Genomic DNA, 25,188 nt, shown 5'->3' on the forward strand with positions numbered 1-25,188 from the left:
CCGATCTTGACGCTTCCGACTTATACTAAATATACATACATACATATGTCCATACATACAAATACTGCGCTTATCAAAATGTAATCCTTCTGAGAAGTGTTCTGTTATTTTGGTCTTAAGTTGTGTTCCAAGTCTTTTGGCTTCTGATAGGGTATAGCATATACATATGTAAATATGTACATATGTACATACATACATACATACATACATGCATGCATACATGTACATATGTGTGTAAGTCGACAAAATTCGAGTGAGAAATAAAATGAGCGGAGGGTGACGGCTTATGGCTTTGTCCACGGTTGTACAATGTTGTTGTACATCTACTGGTTCTTCTACTGCGTCTACGGAGTGGCCATATTCTATGACAACAGAAACAGGAGCGTGTTGGTGCTAGAGGAGGCATCGTGAGACGGGATTTAGAACATTAGAACAGAGTTGAGGAAGAAGGAATACAGTCAGCACAACATTTATTCGGACACTCGTCTATATCAACTTTCTGTATAAATAACTTGAAAAGTATTTAACTTTAACAAACATTTTTTAGTTCATTATGAACATGGATATTACTACTACTTATTTTAAGCCTAAAAACAAAACAAAAACGTTTGGCATATCAAAAAAAATTAAAAGTATCAAAAAGGCCACTTTTTTACGCACAAAAATTATTCGGACATATTTAATTTTGTACGAAAAAAACTTATTGTCCCCAATTTTTCTGATTTTAATATTTGGTAAGGCCGCCCATAGCTTCAATAAGAGCTTTTAGACGTCGAGGCATACTTTTTACCATTTTATTGGTTTCATTGGGATTAATTTTCTCCCGTTCCGTCATCAGAGCCGTTTAAAGAGTTTCCTTGGAGGAAATTGTATGTTTCCTAATTTTTTTTTCCAGCCAATCCCAAACATGCTCTTTGGGGTTCAGATCTGGTGACTGCGGCGGCGTTTTTAACTGCTTGCAATGATACAACAGCCATTCTTGAACCAAATACGAGGTATGTTTGGGGTCATTGTCTTGTTGAAAGAAGAAATTCTTCGCTTCAAGACCCAATTTTTCGACACTCGGCATTCAATTGTCACTCAAAATTTTCTTGTAGATGTGTTTGTCCATCTTGTTGTCAATAAACACCAATTGCCCAGGTCCAGCTGCTGCTCTACACCCCCAAACCATTACATTTCCACCGCCAAAGTTTTGTCAAAGTTAAATACAGTTATTTATACAGAAAGTTGATATAGACGAGTGTCCGAATAAATGTTGTGCTGACTGTACATACAAATGTACTTGTAAAATGCTTACGATACCCAGAGAACACTATAGAGTAGCCTCTAATGAAGAGAGACTCCACATGAAAAGAGGTAATCGTAGGAGACTTAGAGGCTTGTTTTTCGTTCAATGAGAGCAGCTGTTCGATAGTTTTGATCAATCCAGCAACCAGCATTAGTGGAATCAGAAAAGCTACACTTGCAAATTCCTGAAAATAAGACCAGAACCAGGGTGCAAGCCCACTCACTGTCACAGCTCCAGCTCCAGCTCCCCATCAGAGTCTCATGTTGGCATGACACGATCTCTACTGCTGTTGCGCTCCGATCTCCGCTCCGCTCCCACTACAAGTTAAGGCCCGAACCTGACTGGCATGTGAATGAGGAGGTCTGGTCTGGTCTACGTCTCCGTCTCCACACGGCTCTTGGTCTTGACCGAAATTGGTACACAGGTCTGAGGGGCAGATTGTCTTAGGTCATGCCAACAGCGACGCGCATAATAAATTTTTTGATTTTTTTGCCGAGCCACAAACAACAGCGGCAATGTCCATAAAATGCTGGCCAAAAGGAATGAAAATGAAAAGTTCTCAATCGACAAATGCGGATGAAAGGCTTTTCGACTAAGGCCTTTTGACAAGGCACGTAGCCCAGAAAGCAGGACGGTGGATGGAGATGAGAGTTGGGTGTGGAGGGGACGGGGGTACAGCTGGCACTGCACCGGGCATAATTATCATTTTTTGGTTACATTCGAGTGACAAACATCGAAAACGAAAACAAAAACGAAAGAAAGGAATGTCGGGCGGCAACTAAAGAAAAAAAGAAAATCAAACCGAATTTAACGATACGGTGAAATTTTGATAGAATGAGAGAGAGAAGAAGGAAAGCTGGAAAATTGTTGGATGTAGCACAATGGTCTTTATCAGTATGTATTTCTTTTAAATTGTACACATGTTTGATAGATGTCTTTAGAATGATATAAATCTATAGAATCTGCATACATACATATGTCTATGTAATGATATGCGTATGGATAAAATGGAATCAACGATTTAAATATAAAATAGTTTAATGAAATATAGAAAAATTGTACAAATATGTATCTACTTATATTGTCAAACGGTAAATTAAATGATTAGCCGAAGAAGTATCAAGAAGTCTAGAAATCAACAACAAAATCGAAATTTAGTGAATATTTTAAGAAATTGGTCAAATCATCGACAGCCTTTTCGCTTTTTGATGAAAGCCTTTCCATCAGCATCAGAACATCAGAACGAATGTGACCAGTAATGCGACCATACATATGTACATACATAAATACATATGTACATGCACATTTATGTACATCGCTTATCGATTACATGTCAAGCCAAACACTCAACGGAAATTAAGCCTCAGCTTCAAATTGAGTTCATTAAGAAGTGAGCTCTCCCTCCGTCTAACGCTTAGCATAAATACTCGAGATTCCTTTCTCATCATCGTACCCGTAGTCATCATCCAGCCATACAAAAGCGAGGAACGAGACAGAAAGGAAACCAAACCAAAACCGAGACGGGCTGACACAGAGACCGCAGAAACTCATTTGCCCACAAAGAGAGACAGAAGTGACAATTCAGCGACGATAGCGGATGGGAAGGGGAGGGACGGACGACTCAAGTCGAGTCTGGCGAGGGGGGACGTAGACATTAGCTGATGCATTTCTCACACTGGGAACTGGTTTTATTTAGCCAACCCCCCCAACAGCTTCCCGACACTTCAAGTGCAGTGCTGGTACACCTGGAGCTGGATAGAGGAAGGCCTACCTGAGATTAGGCCGCTCCAAACATCATGCTGGCCTGGACAGGGGCCAGTGTCCGCTACAGCGCCAGCCAACTGAGTATCCGCCTGACCCACATCCAATTCCAGCATTTGAACGGATTTGCATGGTTCAGACTGTGGCTGAAGCCGATTGACGCTGCTGCTGTTGCTGTTGCTGCTTGCTACAGCTAAAGCGGAGACAGAGGCCGAAGCAGTTGCAATGGTTGCTCCCAAACCGCCATTGGCGACGTCCGCTTTTCGTGCATGTCCGATGTGTGAGTGTGTCTGTGCTTGAATCGGCATTCAGAACTTGGCCTACTTCTTGTGACCGCTTTCCACGTGGGCTTATGCTTTCGTTCAATTGCGATCAGTGACTGGGGGAAGCGGCAGCTAGATGGGGGAGCACGTTAGACAACGCCCACTCCCCATATCATATCGAAACTGCTCTTCCACACCTGGCAGAGCCCAAGCCGGTCAAGTGGCCATCACCTCATCCCATGAGAGATCGGCAAATGGGAGATCGAATGGGATAGTCGATTGAGCGGTGGGCCTATCGAAAGTGATTATCCATTGCTTGGGAATGTAATGACTGTAGTTTTTAAAAGAAAAAAAAAACACTATGAAATGTACATATATAGAGGTATAAATAGGGAGGCAGCGTATAAGATGATGGCGCGCGATGCGTCAATAGTGGTCGAAGGAATTATGGCAATATAATTCTAGATATAGAATCAATGTTCATAAAAAAGAAGGCAGGCAAATTCGATTTGGTTGTTGGTTATTCTATTGTAGAAAGGATCTTAGTAAGAACCGTACCCTGAAACATAAATCCAAACAAGGAGGAAAGTAGGAATCATTGAAAAAGACTCAAAGCCTTACCAAGAAGGGATTCCCAGCAAATCAAATAAGCCACATTGTTTCTAAAACCCCCTTCTGTTAGGCGCGAACCGAGCTGCAACTAAATCGGCCAGTGCGACAAACCCCACGTCTGTCCGGCCAATTCAGTCCAGGTGGGGCCATTGTTGGCATTCCAATGTGTTGGAACTTAGCCATTGATGTGGATGTGGATTTGCACTTGGATGGCTTGCTGATGTGGATGCTGATGTGGATGTTGAGGCCCTGCAATTGTGCGTCATTAACATGCAAGCATATTGTCCCTGGGGAGAGGATCGCCGGTGGATGGAGTGAAGAGTGAATTGAGCAAACAGCATTATCGGATGATCATCTTCAAGTGGCTCGAGGGCCGACTAATGACAGTGCAGCATTCTCTATTGCTTGGCCTATACCACATGCACATTCACATCCACATTCCCATCCACATTTCCAACCGCATGCCCACCCAATCCCCTCCTGTTCCTGGTCTAATCATCTATCTGACTACGTGCGTTGCGGGTAATTTGTGTGGGCTGGGGAGAGGAAGTAATGGTGGAACTACGATGGATGGATGACCTTTTGCCATCTGCCAGTACAACAATTTTGAGCATTCAAATCGTAGTTAGATATCTCTCGCACTCTTCAGTGATCTCTCTCTCTTTCTATCTATCTCTCCTTATCTCTCCCTCTCTCTCTGTGTCTCTATCTTTCCCTGTTTTTCCCTGTGTTTCTCTGTCTTTCTGGTGGATTCTCTAAAAGTTGGCCGCTGTTAACCAGGTCAACTAACGGCAAACGTCCGCAAGCTGTTAAAGCCAACATAAACAAATAGCAAATAGCACCTTACCAACGAGTTCCCTCCCCTATCTATCTGCCTCTGTCTCTCTCTTGGCCCGCATCTTCTTGTTTGGCTTGTTTAATGGCATGGCTTCTACTTGTACCTCTGCTTCTATCTCGTAACACCACCCCCCTCGTATATGCCTCTTTTGGCTCTTTCTCTGATCAATTTACGCACAATTATTTGCATTCAACTTTCTTTAAATTTCAATTTGTTTAATATTGCATTTGGGAGAAGAGAGGGAGAGAGAGAGAGATTTGGATGGGAGGGTGAAGAGAAGATGGAGCGGTGAGATAGTCGCAAGATAGATAGAGAGGAGAGACGGGTCTAATTGGTTCAATAATGACCCATAATTGACAGTGAAATGTTGGTAATTTGCGCGTTTGGTCAAATCGATTTGCCTAATCGCTGGAAACAGTTAGAAAACGGAACGAAACGGAATGGAATGAAACGGATTGCCGTGGAATGGAATGTCATGGTCTCTCTCTCTCTCTCTCTTAAACTTCTCTAAGACATTCTTCATCCATTCGTTTTGTATCAAAAGTAAGCTGCAGAAGTCTTTTGTTTGCGCAGCCAATATTGCTACAGCTAAAATGCCCAATCGAAACTTTAGTAACTTAAAATTATGTCTTCAATTTCGCGCACTTTAATCTCCGATCGGCAACACCATATCGTGAATTTGTATACCCGATACTCAAAATGAGTATAGGGGTATATTAGATTTGTAGTGAAAATGGATGTGTGTAACGTCCAGAAGGCATCGTTTCCGACCCCATTAAGTATATATATTCTTGATCAGCACCAATAGCCGAGTCGATTGAGCCATGTCTGTCTGTCTGTCTGTCCGTTCATCCGTCCCTATCAGCGCCTAGTTCTCAAAGACTATAAGATATTGAGCAACGACATTTTGTATCCAGACTTCTGTGATTTGTCAGTGTTACAAGTATATTTCGAAACTCCGCCCGCCCCCATAAAGGACGAACATCTGGGGCATCCACAGTTTTGAAGATACGAGAAAATTAAAATATCACAGATGTCTGGATAAAAAAGACCTTGCTCTAGCTCTTATAGTCTCTGAACACTAGGCGCTCATAGGGACGGACAGACATGGCTCAATCGACTCGACGATTGATTCTGATCAAGAATATACAAAGTATGAATAATCGCTGGACTCGCACGCACTTCCAGAATATGTTAAACGTCCTGCAGATATGGATGGTTTACTTAAAATTTACAAAATATGCTAATATTAAGTGAAACGATCTCAGTACCAATTCGTGCACTGTCTTTAAGCTTTCGGACTTGATTCTTTAGTTGGCGCTCACATTTTCGTTGTTTTTTTTTTACCGAGATGGTGTCTAGTCCAGCTAAATACCCTGGTCTTTGGGTCTGGCACTGCAGTTCAAGAAATGTCTTGTCCTCTTCAATTCGCATCATCGACATCGACACATCATCGCAATATCGAACAAATACACTGCACGCGTAATTTGCACATTAGTATGAGAAGTTGAATGTTAACTATTTATTGTTGGCTTAAATGTTAACCAATCGGGCTGAAACTTTGGGAGCTGGATTATATTTTAATGTTCTAAATCATAATAGTATTTTTGAACTTTGACCTGAAGTCGCCACCTCTAAACGTTGTCGAATCAGGCTGAAACTTTATATTTTATTGTTTTATAACAAGAGGCGCAACCCTAATATACATACATATATGTATGTATACTTTATGGCGTCGAAAACGCTTTCTTCTGGCCGTTACTCACATCCACTTTCACGACAAATCTAATATACCCGCATAATCATTTTGAGTATTGGGTATAAGTAATTAGCAGTTTGAAGGAGATCGTTTGATGGGTTCTGCAGTGGGGCAGTAGGCACTAGTGTTAGTATCTTTTGGTTGACTTACACTTCATTTAAGGGACATTTTGCAATGCCACCCTTAATAAGAGGACCACAAAGTATTGCCCATTCAGAAACTGGTATGCTGCCATTAACAAATGTTGTTCTTAACATTGCACAAATTACTAAATGAGCCGCAATAGGCCACAGAAACCATGGCACCGGAGGGGTGGTGGGGCAGGTGGCACTAATGCAAGTTGGTTTACATTTGCTTATCCACCGGGTGTTTCAACTGTCCTCCCTGTCTTGTGTTGTGCTGTGCTGCGCTGCCTTGGTCGCTGCCATGTTGCAGCAAATTGGTCATCTTCATCTGTTGCCATTCCCATTTGCCATTCCTTTTGCTCCTGTTGCTGACACACAACCCACTTTACCCCACCTGCTGCTGCAACTGCCCCTTTCTTGGTCTGGGTCTTGGTATTGGTCTTCGGCTGTGGCGCATTCAATTATTCCCATGTCCTGATTGTCTTGTCGAGTGACGGCGCGAGTTTTGCATTTAAAAATAGGCCGAGGCTGAGGGCAGAGCCTGCTCTAGCTTGTTTTCCTCTATAAATTGCAAGTATTTTTAATGAGGGCCTCAGACCTGGGCTGCGGCTGTGTCTATCTAGCGCCAGTTGCCCACAGAGCTCTAGTCTACACCCAACTGGGTTATCAGTACATATGTAGATGCAGATGCGTTCCAGGTACTTTTCTTTGTTGTTGTTGTTAAGGAGGAGACAAAGTGTCAGGCCTGTTGTAAAGAGCGATGCAATATACATGGCCAAGATATCATAGTTGGCTAAAAATACTCGCAGATTGCTGGGAGACTGAACAGAGATGTCAACGCGAAAAAGAGCCGCAAAGCGATACCGATCCCTACTACGATAATGATGCCTGACAGCTCTCGTTCCCTGTGTCTCCAGATCTGGTGATCGATGGACGATGGCCGATGGTCGATGGTTCTGGAACCGCAAAAGGAGGTTGATGGTGAAAATGCACTCTGCTCGATTGTGTGGAAAGTTAACCTTTTTTAAATGTCTACAAGATGATCACATGTTAAAAAGCTCTGCCAGAAGGTTTTAATTGAAGATCGATCCTCTGATTTAAAACAAGGATCTGTAATTTGTAATCTGTTCTTCTATTGTTCATTCCTAGTTGGAAGAAAGTAGAAGATTGAATGTGATCACTTTCTTTTCGAAGAATCTTTACGCTAATTGGTCTTTTAATTGGTCTGCAACACTTCCGGCTTAGTTGATTTCAATCAATGGATTGCTGATTGCTCCCACGGGTGATTCTCCTTAAATACCAATCACGTTGAGGTCTCCGATTTCACTCGGTTTTCCATCTGATGTCTGAGCTGTCATGTTTCCACCTTAATGCCACTCCTCTTGTTGCAGTGATCCTCAAGTGAGGATGACTCCAACAAATAGTTTTTCCTCAATTTCCCAGCATTCCAGGCGGACTCTCTTCGGGACAGCACTGCCTGCAATGCTAATGCAGGCCTGGCTATGGCCATGCCAACATTTTTGGGGCGCTCGAGTGCAATTGCAATTAATTGCTGAAACTTTGAAGTCCACACTTGCAGTTGCTATCAAAGTTCATTTGCTTCTTCTGGTATGGCCATCTCCACAGCCTGCTACATCCCCAGCCACTACCTCATCCACTGCCCCAGCTGTCTTGTCATCGGGACAGGCTGGTGTTGGTGAAGTTGTTGCTGTTGTGGCTCATAATTGCCATAAATCATGCAACGTTGTTGCCTGGCACTTGAGACCTGATGTTGATGTTGCAGTGGCAGTCGTAGTAAAGTCTTGAATTCTTTTGAGAGAGTTTTCGAGCTGGGGCTCTCGGACACATTCCGCGGCCTCAAAGGCACCTCTAATGACTTCTGTTCTTTGTTGTTGCTGCTGCAAGCTGGTGGTGCCCCAATCCCTCAGCTTCAGCCTCAGTCTGTGCCCATCTCCGCTTGGGCTAATGGTTTTTGCTGGCCAACTTCCGCGAAGCGCAGAGAGCTTCGGCGGCAACCATCACCCATCCTCTGCTCTCGTTGCTGTCACGCTAATTCTTTGCTGCTATCTCTTTCTCTATTTGGAGCCCACTCCCTACCTCTTTGTGGCAGAATGAATCTGACAATGAGCAATTGATTGGACAACTGCCAAAAAGAAGACACCAAGCGAGCAGTGGCGGAAGGGAGGTATGCAGGTATAGAGTTCCACTATCCACAGTGTACCCTGCCCCCTAATGTGTCCACTCCACCCTACCTCCACTCCGATACGCATCTGGAGCGAAGCCCCATCGAAAAAACCATTCAAACCATTTATTCTGTGGCAAGAATTTATAAAATGTTTTGTTTCTTTTTGTATCGTTTCTGTTGAATGTTGCACGTTGCACGATCCAGGAGGCTGAACAGGAGGCAAGAGGCACACCCGTTTCGGCTCCTACTTCTTATCATACTCATGCTCCCATACCCTCCTCATTCCTTTGCTCATGTTGCATATCTTGTTGCCTGCATCGACGGCGACGGCGAGGCAGCACTTTCAAATAACTATCCACTTGCCACATACATACATATGTATGTAAGTATGCCCAGGTGAACCCTGTTGTGAGTGTGCTGCAACAACCTTGAGGCAGCTCCAAAGACCAAGACCATAGAGGAAAATATCGTTGCTTGGCCAACTTGTTATGCAATAAATTTCCGGTTCTAACGAAAAAGAAGAATAAAATGTAAGACAAAGAAGCGCACCAGCAGAACCAGAACCCCAGCAACAATGGCCAAAAGAGGCAGCTGCATCTATTTTTCACATGGCCCCGCCCTGGGATGCCCACCTCTAAGCATCCCCTTTTGAGGAGCGGCACCTTTCTCTTGGTTCAAGCCACTTTCCGGGCTTTTCAGGGTCCCAGGCCAGTTCTGCTTGAGCTCGAATGTGTGCTGGAAACCTGATTGTGTTTTTCAAACTATATACATATGCACGATTACGAGTGTATGGGTGCCATGATCTACCACCGATGTTTATAAATGCCAGAAGGAAGCTTCGATAGTGTTGCAGACCATCAAATTACCCAACTAAGCTGAGGTCTTTAAGTTTTTTCATAGATATCATTTGATCCAAGTCGGATCACCAAATTGTATCACCAATAGTTGCCATATAAACTAGATATGCTAAACATCGGTAGTTCAATATGAATAGTTCGAGCCTCGAACTGGCATGCTGTCTTTCCTTCTGGTTTTATTTTTTATTTTTATTTTTCCCCCTCTTTCCACCATACTAAACCTGATCAAATTTTGTCTGCCTCGAAGTGGGTGTCAACTCTGTTCAATTTCTAACGGTTCTCGATAGTACAGCGCAGACTAATAGATGGCGCATGACCGAGGCGCAGCTGCATCACTTTTCTATGGCGGTGGGGTCCACTGCGGGAGGCAGCACTACTGGAGAGGGGAAGACTAACATCGCTGCTCTAAATTGAAGCTGAACTGAATCCCAATGCAATCTTTCAGTCTTAGAAGGTCCGCTCACTCTTCGATCTCTCTCGCTCTCTCTTCGCTAGCTTTTTTAATTATTACTTTTAATATTTTCATTTATACACACACCGCACAGTAGTGCCTCTGAGATTGGGAATGGGAACACTCAAGATTGCGAATGGGAATACGTAGAGTGGATGTGGATGTGGCCGTAGTGAATAGTGTAATATGCAGAGTTGTGTTACTGGCAGCTGCTGGCTGGAACTGCTTGAGCTGCTGGCCGCGTTCATTGTTCGATAGCAATTATTACTTCTTCGCACTTCTATTACAGAAATGGTTATACATAGAAGGGAATGGGGAACCGGCACCTGCGTATGGGGAGCCACGAGAGAGAAGCGACAAGAGTATGCACGCATGGCAGGTGCTTCGACTTGGCTCGCTGGCACGTCTTTGGTGCGCTTCTTTAAGCTTGGCGATGATTGAAAATTACATAATTGCAAATGCAGCGTGAGTTGTGAGCCCCCATAGGAAAGGTAAGGGGTAAGGGGTAAGGAGAAGGGTAAGGGTAAAAGGAAAGCCGCCTCCAGTTAAGTGATTGAGTATGCTTCCTCCCTCCCTCACTGTCTCGGTTTCCCTCCCTTTTTTTTCTTTACCCCATGCACATTCACATTCGCGTCCTGTGACAGGAACAGCAGCGGCAACAAATTGCATTAAATGAAAAGGTTTCCTCCTCTGCTCTTGCCGATACCCTTGCAGAGGTTGCCACGATTTGGGCAGATGTTATCATTAATCATTTCCGCATATGTACATACATACATATGTACATACATATGTAAGTATTTTTGTATGCACAATATGTTAGAGCAGACTAGTCCGTTAGCCTTAAAAACTTCTGGCTAGACACATAATACAACCAATCTTCTGCAATTGTGCTCTTACAAATAAGCGTTCCTTCATAGCTAAGCCAGATGTAATCATAATCAGATGACCATACCAAAAAGCCGCCATTGCACGGTCCATAATTTCTAAGGTATCAAAAGATTCGGCGTCTAAAGCTTCCGTCCTATTATTTCTTGTTCCTTGTTCCTTATTCGTTTTTGCTTATTTTGTTTTTTCGTTGAAGACCATTTCTTTTTGCCGGTATCTACGATACTCGATGTGTTTCGCCAATTGATCGAGTGGACAGGGCAAACACACCAAAGATGTCAGACAGAGCCATAGAGCGGGTGAGCGGGAGAGGGGTAGAGCGCGAGGGAGGAAGGGAGGGTAGAGAAAAATACAGAGACAAAGAGACAGACATCCGGTCACACTGACACATGTGCACACTCATAATTCCTTTGGCGGAGATGTTTTGCTGGCTGCGCGTGTTGTTGGACGTTGCATATTGGCTGTTGGACTCGATCGGACCTTGTGCGAAGCACTTGAGAGGTTATGTGGAACAAGTGCACATCGAATGCAAAGTGAATGGTTGGTCCGTCCCTCCGACCACTGCCACTCTTGGCTGTGAAATATTCCATTTCGTTTTGATTGACAAGCAAATCGCATGGCATTTGCCATGACCAATTATTTGGCATTTACTGTTTCCTCCTCATCTCTGACAAATTGCCTCTGGATTTTCCATGACGTACCACAGTAAGGACATTAGTATGTGAGGTACTTGGGGGGTAGTAGTGGGAGAGCACGGTAGGAGATTGAGTACTAGTGACTGAGTCGATGCCACGCCATAATTTCAGCTCTTGCTGATTCTTTTATATAGGAAACTCAAAGGAGCACAAGTGCTTTGCCTTATACACCTCATTCTGTTTGTACACGGTCTGTTTTCACACGGCCATGAAATAACACGGTTTGAAAAAAAAAAAATGTTTAATTTTGAACACGATTTTATTCCATTTAGCACGGTGCAAGATAACACAAGACAAATGGATAAAAACACACACAGCTCACAAACAGCTAGAAACAAAACGAAAACAAGAATGAGCATAAATAGAGTACAGGTGTACATATATGTACGTACATATTCATATGTACATACATGTACATACGTACATATGCATATGTACATACATGTACATCCATACAAGCGAATTTGCCAGTCAGAGCAATTGCAGATAGCAAAAATGTAGGGGAATTACCTTTTTGTGGAATTACATTTTTGCACGAGAAATGTGTTAGTATTTTGTGAACTAGCAATGCAATTAGACGTGTTTGGCAAAGACATTCTTTTGTACGCAAATTTGTTTTCCCTTTGGACGGAAGGGGAAGCCCTTCTTTTGCACGAGAGCATAGCGTGGTATGCCAGTCATAATTTGTCCCTTCTTTTTATCTACACATTCTTGAGTTCATTTCCTAGGGCAGACATGACAAGAAGAAATTTTACTTTTTTTAATTGACATAATCACACCTGTGGGACTTTCACTACGGGTCCCCTCCCCGATTATAGAAATGTAGCCGCCCCGTTCCCCATCCCCCCTTTCGAACTTTCGAGATTTCCTTTTCCCCTGCACTCTCTAATGAAATCCAGCACTGGCTCCATCTCTTCTCTCTCCATCTCTAGGTTTGTGGGCTCCGTTTGATGCAACTGCCATTCTCTTGAGGGGCCATTTAATTAGGGGCCCCAAACAAGACAAGATAAAAGAGAAGGCAGCCAAAGAAGAAGCAAGCAGAACGCAAGAGGAAGAAGAAGAAGAAGATAAAGAAGACGTAGAAGAAGTAAGGGTACCTAATGATAACCTTTAGTCCGGTATTGCTGCTTCTTCAACTGATTCGCCCCCTCCTTCTGAGTGTACTTCTTTCCAGCCAGCAAAACCGCTAAAAGACTGAACGCCGTCTTCCCTTATATTTGATTCGATTCCGTTTCGTTCCTCCTTTCTCCTCGCCAGCGAGCGTAACTGCAAATTTTCTTGATTGCCGGGTTCCACCGCCTAACCCGAAGTACGCGCCACTGGCCACAGAACAGGGCAGCGTAAAGGGAGCGTGCTGAAGAAAGACCATTGACCATTGACCGGTTGAGGCGACCACAGCTGATGAGGGGAGAAGCGCCGAGCCAGTCTGTGACTATCCATCGATCTTCTGCGATTCCTCCTATCCCCAGCCCCATAATTAGCAAAGAGAGCACTGAAGTGAAAAAAAGTTGGCATGGGGTGTGACCTTCAGGGGGCTAGCCCACCCAATCCTCTCCAGCGTCATTCCAGAGGGTTTCTATAATTGCGGGAGCCAAATCCCAGAACAGATCCACTCAAATTTGAAATGGTCCAAGGACGGGCTGGGACTATAAATAGCAAGATTCGTGAGCTGGCAATCACAACACTCCTCCTCGGGAGGCAGCCCACAACAGCCGGATCTGTCCAAGGCGATCAGCCATATATCGCTGATCATTGCCATATATGTATACTCTGCGGATCATGTAATTGGCTCTGCTTCCCCTTTTCTTGCTTCAAATGCATTTCCTTTGCCCTGGCGGTGGGAGCGAAGCAGAAGCAATCCCCACGCCTTTCAAGAGAAGAGGGGCTGTAAATCACCAAACGCGACAACCTCTATAGGGTTTCAGAGAAGCTAACCTCAAGAGCGGGAACATCGACTGGAAATTAGCGAATACATATGTACATACATATGCACACATATTACATATATACATGTATGTATTTATGTATGTACGTAAGAAACCCTGTAGTACCAGGCAACTAGTTCCGCACCGGTGCAGCACTAGCTACCATTCTCACCTCCCTGGTTCCAGATCGATTACCCGCAATGTATTTCAGCGGAGAATTTAACACATGCATGTCCTAGGGCGGAACCACCCCTGGTTCCCGCTCGACTACCCGTAGCTAGTTGCGCAGGAGGTAGTTCCGAACTAGTTATCAGTATAAAGTAAAAAAATCAATGTACCATCCATACATATGTATGTACATATGAAAATACAGCATTCTATGTCCATGCCTACATATGTATGTATGCATCTATGTATTAGAAGAAAGATAGTTCTACAACAAATTAGGCATGTCCTCTGCGCTGGGCCTCCACCAAAGCGCGTATACGCTCCCAAAATGTGTTGATATCGAAAATCTCCATAAATTGACGTACGTGATTTTTTCATCATATTCTAGTTCTAGTTCTCGAAACAAGCTAAAATTAAAAAAATAGATTGGTTGAACTAAAAGATACTATCATTAGTTAGTGAATGCTGAAATGCTAAAGAATTTTCCTAAACGTGTTCAACTATCGAATGGCTTGCGCTAAAGATTTCAGAACGGGCATGCCACGCACCATGAGTGCAGGGCAAAAGCATTTGCCACAGCAGAGTGGAGACAACAACAATATTTCAGATCGGCTCCCGTTGAGTTTCCGCTGCTGGCTATGTTGCTGGTTGTTCTTGTTGCATTTCCCGTCGTGCTCGTCAAAGGAGGATGGGGGTTGCGGTTTGTGGCATTCAGCAGGCATTCCGCTGTCTTTGCCACCTATTTCATACAGCTGATTATTTGTTGTCGCTGTCGCTGTTTCGGTTGTAGTTTCTGTTGCCGTTGTCTTTGTCGTTGTTGTCGTTGTTGTCGTTGTTGTCGATGTTGCTGATTTTGCTGATGTGGCAGATGTTGTTGTTCGCTTGCTGTGTTGCTGTTTCTCTGCTGTTCGCCCTGCAATCGGACACGCCGGGGCAACAACATCATTTGGCCCTGGCCCTTGTCTCCTCTCTCGATTATCGAGTCTCAGCTATCATCTCTGGGTTATCCTTCCCCAATTGCTAGCTCCTAATGACCAATCTCCTTTCCCGGTTCCCAACTCTTTGACTCCCATTTCCCCATTTGTAGCTCATGTTTGGCGACTGACCGCCAGTTAATTTTGTGGGTAATAGCCACTTTCCGGCCTCTATAATCACAGCAGGAATACGCGAGGACGAACCTGAAGGCGAACACTCGTACCACTCGTATGACTGAAATAATTGCAACGAGAGAGCTGTCTCAGACCGCAAGATAAACATATGTGCATATGTATACATATGTACATATATGTACATATGTATACGGCTTCCGCAAGAGTTTGACCATTTGAACATTAAATAATTCATGACTCGAGATGAATGAATGAGTCCTGCCCCATGGTCGAGTGTATTACTATTCGAATTGGTGAATTACTTTCCGAATTAGTACCTATTGGCTACCCATCCACTCTACCCACTCAAAGGAACCGATCCTTCTTTCCGCTAGTGAGCCTGAACTGCATACTGTTTCTGTTCTTCTTGTGCAGTCATCTCAGCCACGAAATCAATGCACAGCTCATTCATTGAACGAGTCCTTCACTCGATTGTTCTCTTCAATCAACGCAATCGATTTCTCTTTCCGCTTGTGACCACCCACCCACTTGCACATGGGACCACATCCCTACCTCTTTCGGACAGCAGGGTCAGCCCGCTGAGCCGACATGCGCACTGGGGTCAATTGGATGAATGGGTTCGTTGGTATGACTGTGATGGCTGGAACGGCTGGGATAAAACTGCTGGCAAGAAAGCAATTTGCTACCCGTTCGAATGGAAACCACAAGAATGCCAAAAAGTTGTTAGCGCTGCCGGAGGTTGCAATTGGAATTGGAAGGAGATTGGGTCTGGAACGGAGCGGGACGGGTCGGGACGGAGAACTGGGGACTAAGAGCTGCGGGATGGCAATCGGTGGGCAGCCATTAGAATTTCTAAGCGAAGATCGCCATCAAAAACTCTCCACTCTCCATCCCAAGCCCCCACCGATCCCAACCCCCTTTCGCCGCTTGCCACTGCTGTCGAGCTCATTAAAGTCTCACCAGTTGCATTCACTCAGCCAATCAATGTGGCTGTCGATGTAGATGTGGATGTGGTGTATATGTGGGAAGATATCTTCTGTGAGCCAACGAACCCAGCTGACCAAGGGTAATCCCTGCCGCCACTCCGACTGTGGGGTATTCTGCTCATGCCACTGTTTTTATTGGTTCAGTGGTTCGGTGGTACGACGTTTAGTTAAGCGTGTAATAGGCCGAGCCGACAGCGGAAGTAGCAACTTTTACAGTTCGCAACAGCTGGATTCAACAGTATCGGCTTCGTGGCCCGCTTCTTCTTTAATGCAGCCTGTCACACTGGCTACTCTTTCGCCTCCACTTTCTTGGCCACATTTCTAATGGAGGATGTCTGCAGTCGGGATTAGAGAGCGGAACGACTGGGCACTTGGACCTTGGACCTGCCTTGGACTCATCCAACATTTGCCTTCTTGCGCCTTCTTATGGATGGTTTCCACGTAATGAATTCCTTAACCTGTGATTTTATTCTGCATCTAGAACTATTCATTATTTTGTATCATTGAACAGAGTCTGAGACTAACCCAAGGTTCCTCTTTCCACTCGTTTGCAGATGACAATGCAGTCAAGATCGACCAGCAATATTAGTGGGAGTGCCACCCGCAGCACACACACGATCTCCATGGGACTGATTATGATCTCGGCCATGGCCGTGCTCCTGGTGGCGCTCCCCGGCGGCGCAGTAGAAGCCCGCATGGCTTTCGAGAAGTTGACAGACTTTGACTTTCCGGGAAACACGTACTACAGCGTGAAGAACCTGTCCCTGTACGAGTGCCAGGGCTGGTGCCGCGAGGAGGCAGACTGCCAGGCGGCCGCATTCAGCTTCGTAGTGAATCCGCTGTCGCCCTCGCAGGAGACACACTGCCAGTTGCAGAACGACTCTTCAGCGGCCAATCCCTCGGCTGCGCCTCAGCGGTCGGCTAACATGTACTACATGGTGAAGCTGCAGCTGCGCAGCGAGAACGTGTGCCACCGGCCGTGGTCCTTCGAGCGGGTGCCCAATAAGGTTATTCGGGGGCTGGACAATGCCCTCATCTACACTAGCACCAAGGAGGCCTGCCTGTCCGCCTGCCTCAATGAGAAGCGCTTCGTATGCCGCTCCGTAGAGTACGACTACAACAATATGAAGTGCGTGCTGAGCGACTCGGACCGACGTAGCTCCGGCCAGTTCGTTCAGCTGGTGGACGCACAGGGCACCGACTACTTCGAGAACCTCTGCTTGAAGCCGGTCCAGGCCTGCAAGAATACACGCTCCTTCGCCAACGCCCAACGCATGGGCGTCTCTGAGGAGAAGGTGGCCCAGTACGTCGGCCTCCACTACTACACGGACAAGGAGCTGCAGGTGACCTCCGAGTCGGCATGCCGGCTGGCCTGCGAGATTGAGTCCGAGTTCCTGTGCCGCTCCTTCCTCTACCTGGGCCAGCCGCAGGGCGCCCAGTACAACTGCCGGCTATACCACCTTGACCACAAAACCCTGCCCGACGGCCCATCCACCTACCTCAATCACGAGCGCCCCCTAATCGACCACGGCGAGCCCATCGGCCAGTACTTTGAGAACCAGTGCGAGAAGTCCGCCTCTGGGCCCGGCTCTCCCCCAGGCACCCTCGACAAGATCGACACGTTGCCCGTCAGCTTGGACACTATTGAGGACCCTAATCTCACCAACCTTACCCGCAACGATGTCAACTGCGACAAGACTGGCACTTGCTACGATGGTGAGTGATCTCTGCCTTCATCTCCCCTCCGCTTCCCTCGCCACTCTTTCCAGCTCAGCTCAGCTGAGGATCGTCTGCTTGTTTCTCTGTTTAATTCCTCTGAGTTCTCCCTCTATTAGTTTCTGTTCACTGCAAGGACACAAGGATCGCAGTCCAGGTGAGAACCAACAAGCCCTTCAACGGACGCATCTACGCTTTGGGGCGGTCCGAGACCTGCAACATCGATGTGATCAACTCAGACGCCTTTCGACTGGATCTGACCATGATTGGACAGGACTGCAACACTCAGAGCGTGGTAAGTGATTCTCCAGGAATCCTCTTCTCTGCTAAACGCAAAGTTTAGGGAAATATTAGTTGTCGATAGTCGATGTAGCCATGTCTGCCTGTCCGTCTTATTTGTCGCTTAGTTCTTAGAGACTATGCGAGCTAGAGCCACCAAATTTTTTGTGTACCCCTCTCTGATATCATACTACATGAAGTTGATTTCAAAATTTTTCCCCCTACGCCCCCACAAAAAAGGAAAATCTGTGACGTCCACAAATTTGAAGATTTGAGAATACCAAAAACACAGAATTACTTAATTAAATATAAATACAATATAGAGCCTCGGCTCACTCGTTTATCTTGCAAAATGGAGCTTGCTGGGAAGCTTAAATCAGTGATCATCTGCGACCCCTATTATAAACTGAAAGCAATCCTTCGCCAAAAAAAATAGTAAGATACTTAATGATCATTTAAAAATGTTCGTTAAACGATCTACTAGATTGATCTTGGATTAATGGAACTCCAATTATCAATGTTCAAAAAACACATATCGAAGCTACATGGCATTAAAATCGACCAAAAGCATTCACCAAGATAAGACCTTCAATTCAAGATAAATGCGAAAATAATATGGCTGAGATCAATCAGCAAGTTGGTTGAATCTAGCGATCACTGCTTTGCATAAATATGTTCATAAGTATATAGAGGCTTGAAAATCCTGTGTGAATCCAAAAAAAACGAGGGGGAACGTTGTGAGTTGCTGCAGCTGCCGCAACTCTACAGTTATACCCGATACTAAGTCAGTATGGCTCTCCTCCGGCAAACGGCGCTAATATTAAACGACACGACAAAGAGTGCGTGCGAGAGAGACAGAAAATCAGTCTGAGCGTGACGTCGACGCTGCGGAGCCAGTGCAAATTGATTTGTTCCCTTTGGCTATAAAAATGATCTGATCTGATCCATATTCAGAAACCTGATAGATATGGTCATTATCTATGAATCTGCGCTTTTATTTTTCTCGAATCTGCAATATTGTGGATGCAACAGAATTTCGTCCTTTGTGTGGGCGGAAGGGGGTAAGGCGAAATTTTGAGATATACGTTTTATAGTGAGATCTAACAGAAGTGCGGATACCAAATTTGGTTACTGTAGCCTTAATAGTCTCTGAGATTTGTGAATATCCCCAGATTTGCATCCTTTGCGGGGGCGGAAGGGGGTGTGGCGAAATTTTGAAACAAACTCGTCTCGGTCCGATATATTAGGAGTGTGGATACCAAATTTGGTTGCTCTAGCTTTTATAGTCTCTGAGATCTAGGCGCTAATGTTTTACTCTAAGCAAAGCCGCCTATGCTACGTATGTGCTAGAGAGAGACGGGGCGAGAAAAAATTAAATTGTTTTCTTGATGCTGGCTACAATAATAATACGATCCAATTCAGATTCTACAGTCTAAAAGATATGGTCATTCTCTACGATTCTGCGTTTTTGGTTTTATCGTATCTTTAAAAATGTGGATGCCACAGATTTTCGTTCTTTGTGGGGGCGGAAGTGGGCGGGGCGAAGTTTTGAAATATTTTTGTAGCAGTGACATATCACAGAAGTCTGGATCTAAAACATCGTTGCTCTAGCTCTTGTAGTCTTTGAGCATTAGGCGCTGAAGGGGACGGACAGACGGACAGACGGACAGACGGACGGACGGACAGACGGACAGACAGACATGGCTCAATCGACTCGGCTATTGATGCTGATCAAGAATATATATACTTTATGGGGTCGGAAACGATTCCTTCTGGACGTTACACACATCCACTTTTACCACAAATCTAATATACCCCAATACTCATTTTGAGTATCGGGTATAATAAAACCCCCAAGAAGAGCGGTGAAAATACGCATACATATGTATGTTCCTAAAACTAAATAAATAGAAAACTTAGTAGCATATAAACTATTATATCTGTGCTTACAGGGAAGTCTGGAAAGCCGACAAGTGTCATGTATGTATATATATGTGCATATATGTATGTATACACTCCCCGACACTTGAATACGACACACTAAAAATGTTTACTAAAGGCACTAATATTTTCGGCACAATTCAAAGAAAACGGTGAATTTTAATTTTCATACAAATCTTTATTTAATTTAGCATAAATTGAAAAAAAAAAACTATATTCATTAAAGCAGATTAAGGAAACAAATTTAATTAAAACCGAGGGGGAACGTTGTGAGTTGCTGCGGACACCGCAACTCTACGGTTATACCCGATACTAAGTCAGTATGGCTCTCCTCCAGCACGCCGCTAATATTTAACGACACGACAAAGAGTGCGTGCGAGAGAGACAGAAAATCAGTCTGAGCGTGACGTCGGGCGCTGCGTAGCCACTAAAAATTGATTTCTTGCTTTTGGCTACAAAAATGATCCGATCTGATCCAGATTCGGCAACCGGATAGATATGGTCATTCTCTATGATTCTGCGTTTTTAGTTTACTCGAATTTGCAATATTGTGGATGCAACAGATTTTCGTCCTTTGTGTGGGCGGAAGGGGGTGGGGCGAAATTTTGAGATATACGTTTTATAGTGAGATCTAACAGGAGTGCGGATACCAAATTTGGTTACTCTAGCCTTAATAGTCTCTGAGATTTATGAATATCCCCAGATCTGCATCCTTTGCGGGGGCGGAAGGGGGTGTGGCGAAATTTTGAAACAAACTCGTCTCGGTCCGATATATTAGGAGTGTGTATACCAAATTTGGTTGCTCTAGCTTTTATAGTCTCTGAGATCTAGGCGCTAATGTTTTACTCTAAGCAAAGCCGCCTATGCTACGTGTGTGTTAGAGAGAGACAGGGCGAGAAAAAATTAAATTGTTTTCGTGATACTGGCTATAATAATAATACGATCCAATTCAGATTCTGCAGTCTAAAAGATATGGTCATTCTCTACGATTCTGCGTTTTTGGTTTTCTCGTATCTTTAAAATTATGGATGCCACAGATTTTCGCCCTTTGTGGGGGCGGAAGTGGGCGGGGCAAAGTTTTGAAATATTTTTGGAGCAGTGACATATCACAGAAGTCTGGATCCAAAACATCGTTGCTCTAGCTCTTATAGTCTTTGAGCATTAGGCGCTGAAGGGGACGGACAGACGGACAGACGGACAGACGGACGGACGGACAGACGGACAGACGGACGGACGGACAGACAGACATGGCTCAATCGACTCGGCTATTGATGCTGATCAAGAATATATATACTTTATGGGGTCGGAAACGATTCCTTCTGGACGTTACACACATCCACTTTTACCACAAATCTAATATACCCCAATACTCATTTTGAGTATCGGGTATAAAAAACTTTTAAATGACTCACGGTCGTTAATTCCAAGCCCCCAACTTCATCTCAATCTTCATCAGACTGGCGTCTATTCAAACACGGTGGTGCTGCAGCACCATAGCGTGGTGATGACCAAGGCAGACAAGATCTACAAGGTAAAGTGCACATACGACATGAGCTCGAAGAACATCACTTTCGGAATGATGCCCATCCGCGATCCGGATATGATCCACATCAACTCGTCGCCGGAAGCGCCACCACCAAGGATCCGCATCCTGGACACGCGCCAGCGCGAGGTGGAGACAGTGCGCATTGGAGACCGCCTCAACTTCCGCATCGAGATACCCGAAGACAGTGAGTAGATCCCACTGGAGATGGGTAAAAGATGAATTCTAATATCTGCTCTTCTGCAGCTCCTTATGGCATCTTTGCCCGCTCGTGTGTGGCCATGGCCAAGGATGCACGCACCAGCTTCAAGATCATCGACGACGACGGCTGCCCCACTGATCCCACCATCTTCCCCGGATTCACCGCCGACGGCAATGCCTTGCAATCCACCTACGAGGCTTTTCGCTTCACTGAGAGCTACGGTGTCATCTTCCAGTGCAATGTCAAGTACTGCCTTGGCCCCTGTGAGCCGGCCGTCTGTGAATGGAATATGGAGTCTTTCGAGTCACTAGGCAGAAGGCGTCGTCGTTCAATCGATAAGTGAGTCTTACCATCCAAAATCATTATATGTATTAAACATGTCTGACTCTGACTCTATGTCTGTCTCTTTTTTTTCTCTCCTCAGCCATGACTCCAAGAACACCACCATGAACATCTCTCAGGAGATTCTGGTCCTGGACTTTGGTGATGAGAAGCGCGAATTCTTCAAGGCAGATCCCAGCACAGACTTTGCCAAAGGTAAGCCTGCCTAACCTTAAACTGAAAAGAGAATGAACATCAAATTCCTTTTCGTCCCGCCCCGTTTCTCCCCGCATAGACAAAACTGTGACCATCATCGAACCCTGCCCGACGAAGACGTCGGTGCTGGCGCTGGCCGTGACCTGTGCGCTGATGATCCTGCTCTACATCTCCACCCTGTTCTGCTACTACATGAAGAAGTGGATGCAGCCCCACAAGATCGTAGCATAAGTCCGATCGCCTTCAGAAGGAGAAAAAAAAGAAAGCAAGAAAACTAAAACTATAACTACCACAACATCAAAAAAAGTTGAAAGACATAATGAAATTGAAAGAAAGAATAGAAAAACAAAATCACAGTAAAAATTGTCATACCACACTCGGACTCCCCCTCAAAACACATCACGCAACACGCATCACACCACTATAACTGTGCAAGTCTAGCTATCGCTTTGTCTCTCTCTTGCCCCAGCTGTCTCTGACCGCTCTTTTGCTGAAAGATGCAGCTTTAGAGCAGAAAAGAGTTCACCATATAGACACCACGCTCGCACGCACACACACCTCACACCGCACCACTCACCCCTCAAACAATGACAACCGTATAATTTTTTGTTTTTTTTTTTAATTGATATACACATTTACATATTTAATATACAATTTATTTATTTATATTTATTTAAACTTAGGGCGTGAGATGTTTGCCTATAGGAAAAACTAAAATGAAGAGAAAAAAGAAGTGACAAATTTCCAATACACTCAAAACTTAGAACAAAACGAAAGCGAGGAAAATCTACGGAAGAAGGAGAAGCAAAGACAGCCTTGCACATTTAAAATATGCGAATAGTATGAAAATAAAAGAAAAAATTAAGGAAAAGCTGCGAGCGCGTACTTTCTATAAAGTTACGAAAAGGGGAATCCCAAAACATTCGAGGGCCTGCTCGAGTGCTGGGGAGAGGAGCGCGATGGGATAGGTACCTTTTTGTAACTTCTATAGAGACTGCGGCCGCAGAAGCACACACTCGCATTCACTCACACGCCTACACATTTCAGCACTCCCACTCGCACTCACACTCATAAACACACCCACGTTCACACCCAACACACGCACTCACATTTATTTAATTTTAAAAGGAACGCAATAAACGCAAACAAAAGCAATCAAGAAACGAAACTAAGGACGCCGGTCAAAGCAAAAGGAAAACAAGAAATGAAACGTAATTTCAGAGAAACAAAGTGAAGTTGTGCTTAATTGTATTGCATTTATTTAATTTAAATCTATTTATAATAATAAAGAACGATAATGACAAAGCAACCGTGTTTCCGCCATTGGCATCCCTCTAGTACTGGCGGTCGCCTGGTTCCTATGTACATGGGTACTTTCCGGACTAACCGAGACAAAAAATTTTGCTCTGTATACTTTATAACCCACCACGCACCAGCCACCGAACTAGTTCGGTTGAGATTCAACGTCTTACCAGTGGACGAAGAAACGAAAAAGCATAAGAGGAAAATGAAGAGAGCAGGTAGCTAAAAATGATGCTGTCCTGCTCTTCTCCTTTCCCTTTCCTTTTTCTGTTTTCGGCCAAAGAACTTCTATGGAGTTTTGATTGGAGGCTTATTCGTTTTTTGGTTTTTATACCAGATACTCAAAATGAGTATTGGCGTATATTAGATTTTTGGTGAAAATGGATGTGTGTAATGTCCAGAAAGAATCGTTTCCGACCCCATAAAGTATATATATTCTTGATCAGCATCAACAGCCGAGTCGATTGAGCCCTGTCTGTCTGTCCGTTCATCCGTCCCTATCAGCGCCTAGTGCTCAAAGACTATAAGAGCTAGAGCAACGATGTTTTGTATATTATGTCACTGTTACAAGTATATTTCAAAACTTTTCCCCGCCCCCTTCCGCCCTCACAAAGGGCGAAAATCTGTGACATTCACAATTTCGAAAATACGAGCAAAAAGAAAATGCGAAACGTAGAGGATGACTATATCTTCTGGAATACAGAATCTGAACCAGATCGTATAATTATTATAGCCAGAATCAAGAAAACAATTTCATTCTTTCTCGCTCTGTCTCTCTCTAACACACAGGTCTCATGGTCGGTTTTGCTCGTTGCAAAACATGAGTTCAAGGATTTCAGAGACTATTAAAGCTAGAGTAACTAAATTTGGTATCGACACTCCTGTTAGATCTCACTATAAGACGGATATCTCAAAATTTCGCCCTTCTTCCACCGCCACAAAAGACGAAAATCTGTGGCATCCACAATATTAAATATACGAGAAAACTAAAAACGCACAATAATAGAGAATGACCGTATCTATGAGATCGCTGAATCTGGATCAGATCGGATCATTTTTATAGCCAAAACGGAACAAATTAATTTGCGGTGGCTACGCAGCGCCCGACGACTTGTTCAAACACGTTTTCTGTCTGTAGATACAGGGACTGGATCAGCTGAAGCCTAGCTTAGGAAGGCCGTTCAACTGCAAAAACAAACTTTTTTTAAGAAATAGTACCACCGCGAACAGCAAAGCCTAAATTAAGTAAATTTATAAATTAAAATGAAATAAATAATACAAAACGAGGGGGAACGTTGTGAGTTGCTGCAGCTGCCGCAACTCTACAGTTATACCCGATACTAAGTCAGTATGGCTCTCCTCCGGCAAACGGCGCTAATATTAAACGACACGACAAAGAGTGCGTGCGAGAGAGACAGAAAATCAGTCTGAGCGTGACGTCGACGCTGCGGAGCCAGTGCAAATTGATTTGTTCCCTTTGGCTATAAAAATGATCTGATCTGATCCATATTCAGAAACCTGATAGATATGGTCATTATCTATGAATCTGCGCTTTTATTTTTCTCGAATCTGCAATATTGTGGATGCAACAGAATTTCGTCCTTTGTGTGGGCGGAAGGGGGTAAGGCGAAATTTTGAGATATACGTTTTATAGTGAGATCTAACAGAAGTGCGGATACCAAATTTGGTTACTGTAGCCTTAATAGTCTCTGAGATTTGTGAATATCCCCAGATTTGCATCCTTTGCGGGGGCGGAAGGGG

The 25,188-nt window shown here is 44.4% G+C and overlaps 1 protein-coding gene across 1 annotated transcript; it reads left to right on the forward strand.

Moving 5' to 3' along the window:
• The first annotated feature begins 956 nt into the window (after positions 1-956).
• LOC6600096 lies at positions 957-22,587 on the forward strand. Its single transcript, XM_002025173.2, has 7 exons — positions 957-995; positions 16,462-17,623; positions 17,743-17,918; positions 21,300-21,573; positions 21,633-21,927; positions 22,013-22,125; positions 22,205-22,587. The coding sequence occupies exons 2-7, from the start codon at positions 16,462-16,464 to the stop codon at positions 22,354-22,356; spliced, it is 2,172 nt and encodes a 723-aa protein (XP_002025209.2). The 5' UTR covers positions 957-995; the 3' UTR covers positions 22,357-22,587.
• The last annotated feature ends 2,601 nt before the right edge of the window (positions 22,588-25,188 follow it).

This window comes from Drosophila persimilis, unplaced genomic scaffold (assembly GCF_003286085.1).
Source record: "Drosophila persimilis strain 14011-0111.01,24,50 unplaced genomic scaffold, DperRS2 tig00000622-arrow-arrow-pilon, whole genome shotgun sequence".
NCBI lineage: Eukaryota > Metazoa > Arthropoda > Insecta > Diptera > Drosophilidae > Drosophila > Drosophila persimilis.

Bases quoted from the DNA above. Each gene is read 5' to 3' on its own strand.
- LOC6600096 (XM_002025173.2), top strand. From the start codon at position 16,462: ATGACAATGCAGTCAAGATCGACCAGCAATATTAGTGGGAGTGCCACC. The intron at 21,928-22,012 runs GTGAGTCTTACC...TTCTCTCCTCAG, and splicing joins CGTCGTCGTTCAATCGATAA to CCATGACTCCAAGAACACCA. The intron at 22,126-22,204 runs GTAAGCCTGCCT...CTCCCCGCATAG, and splicing joins CAGCACAGACTTTGCCAAAG to ACAAAACTGTGACCATCATC.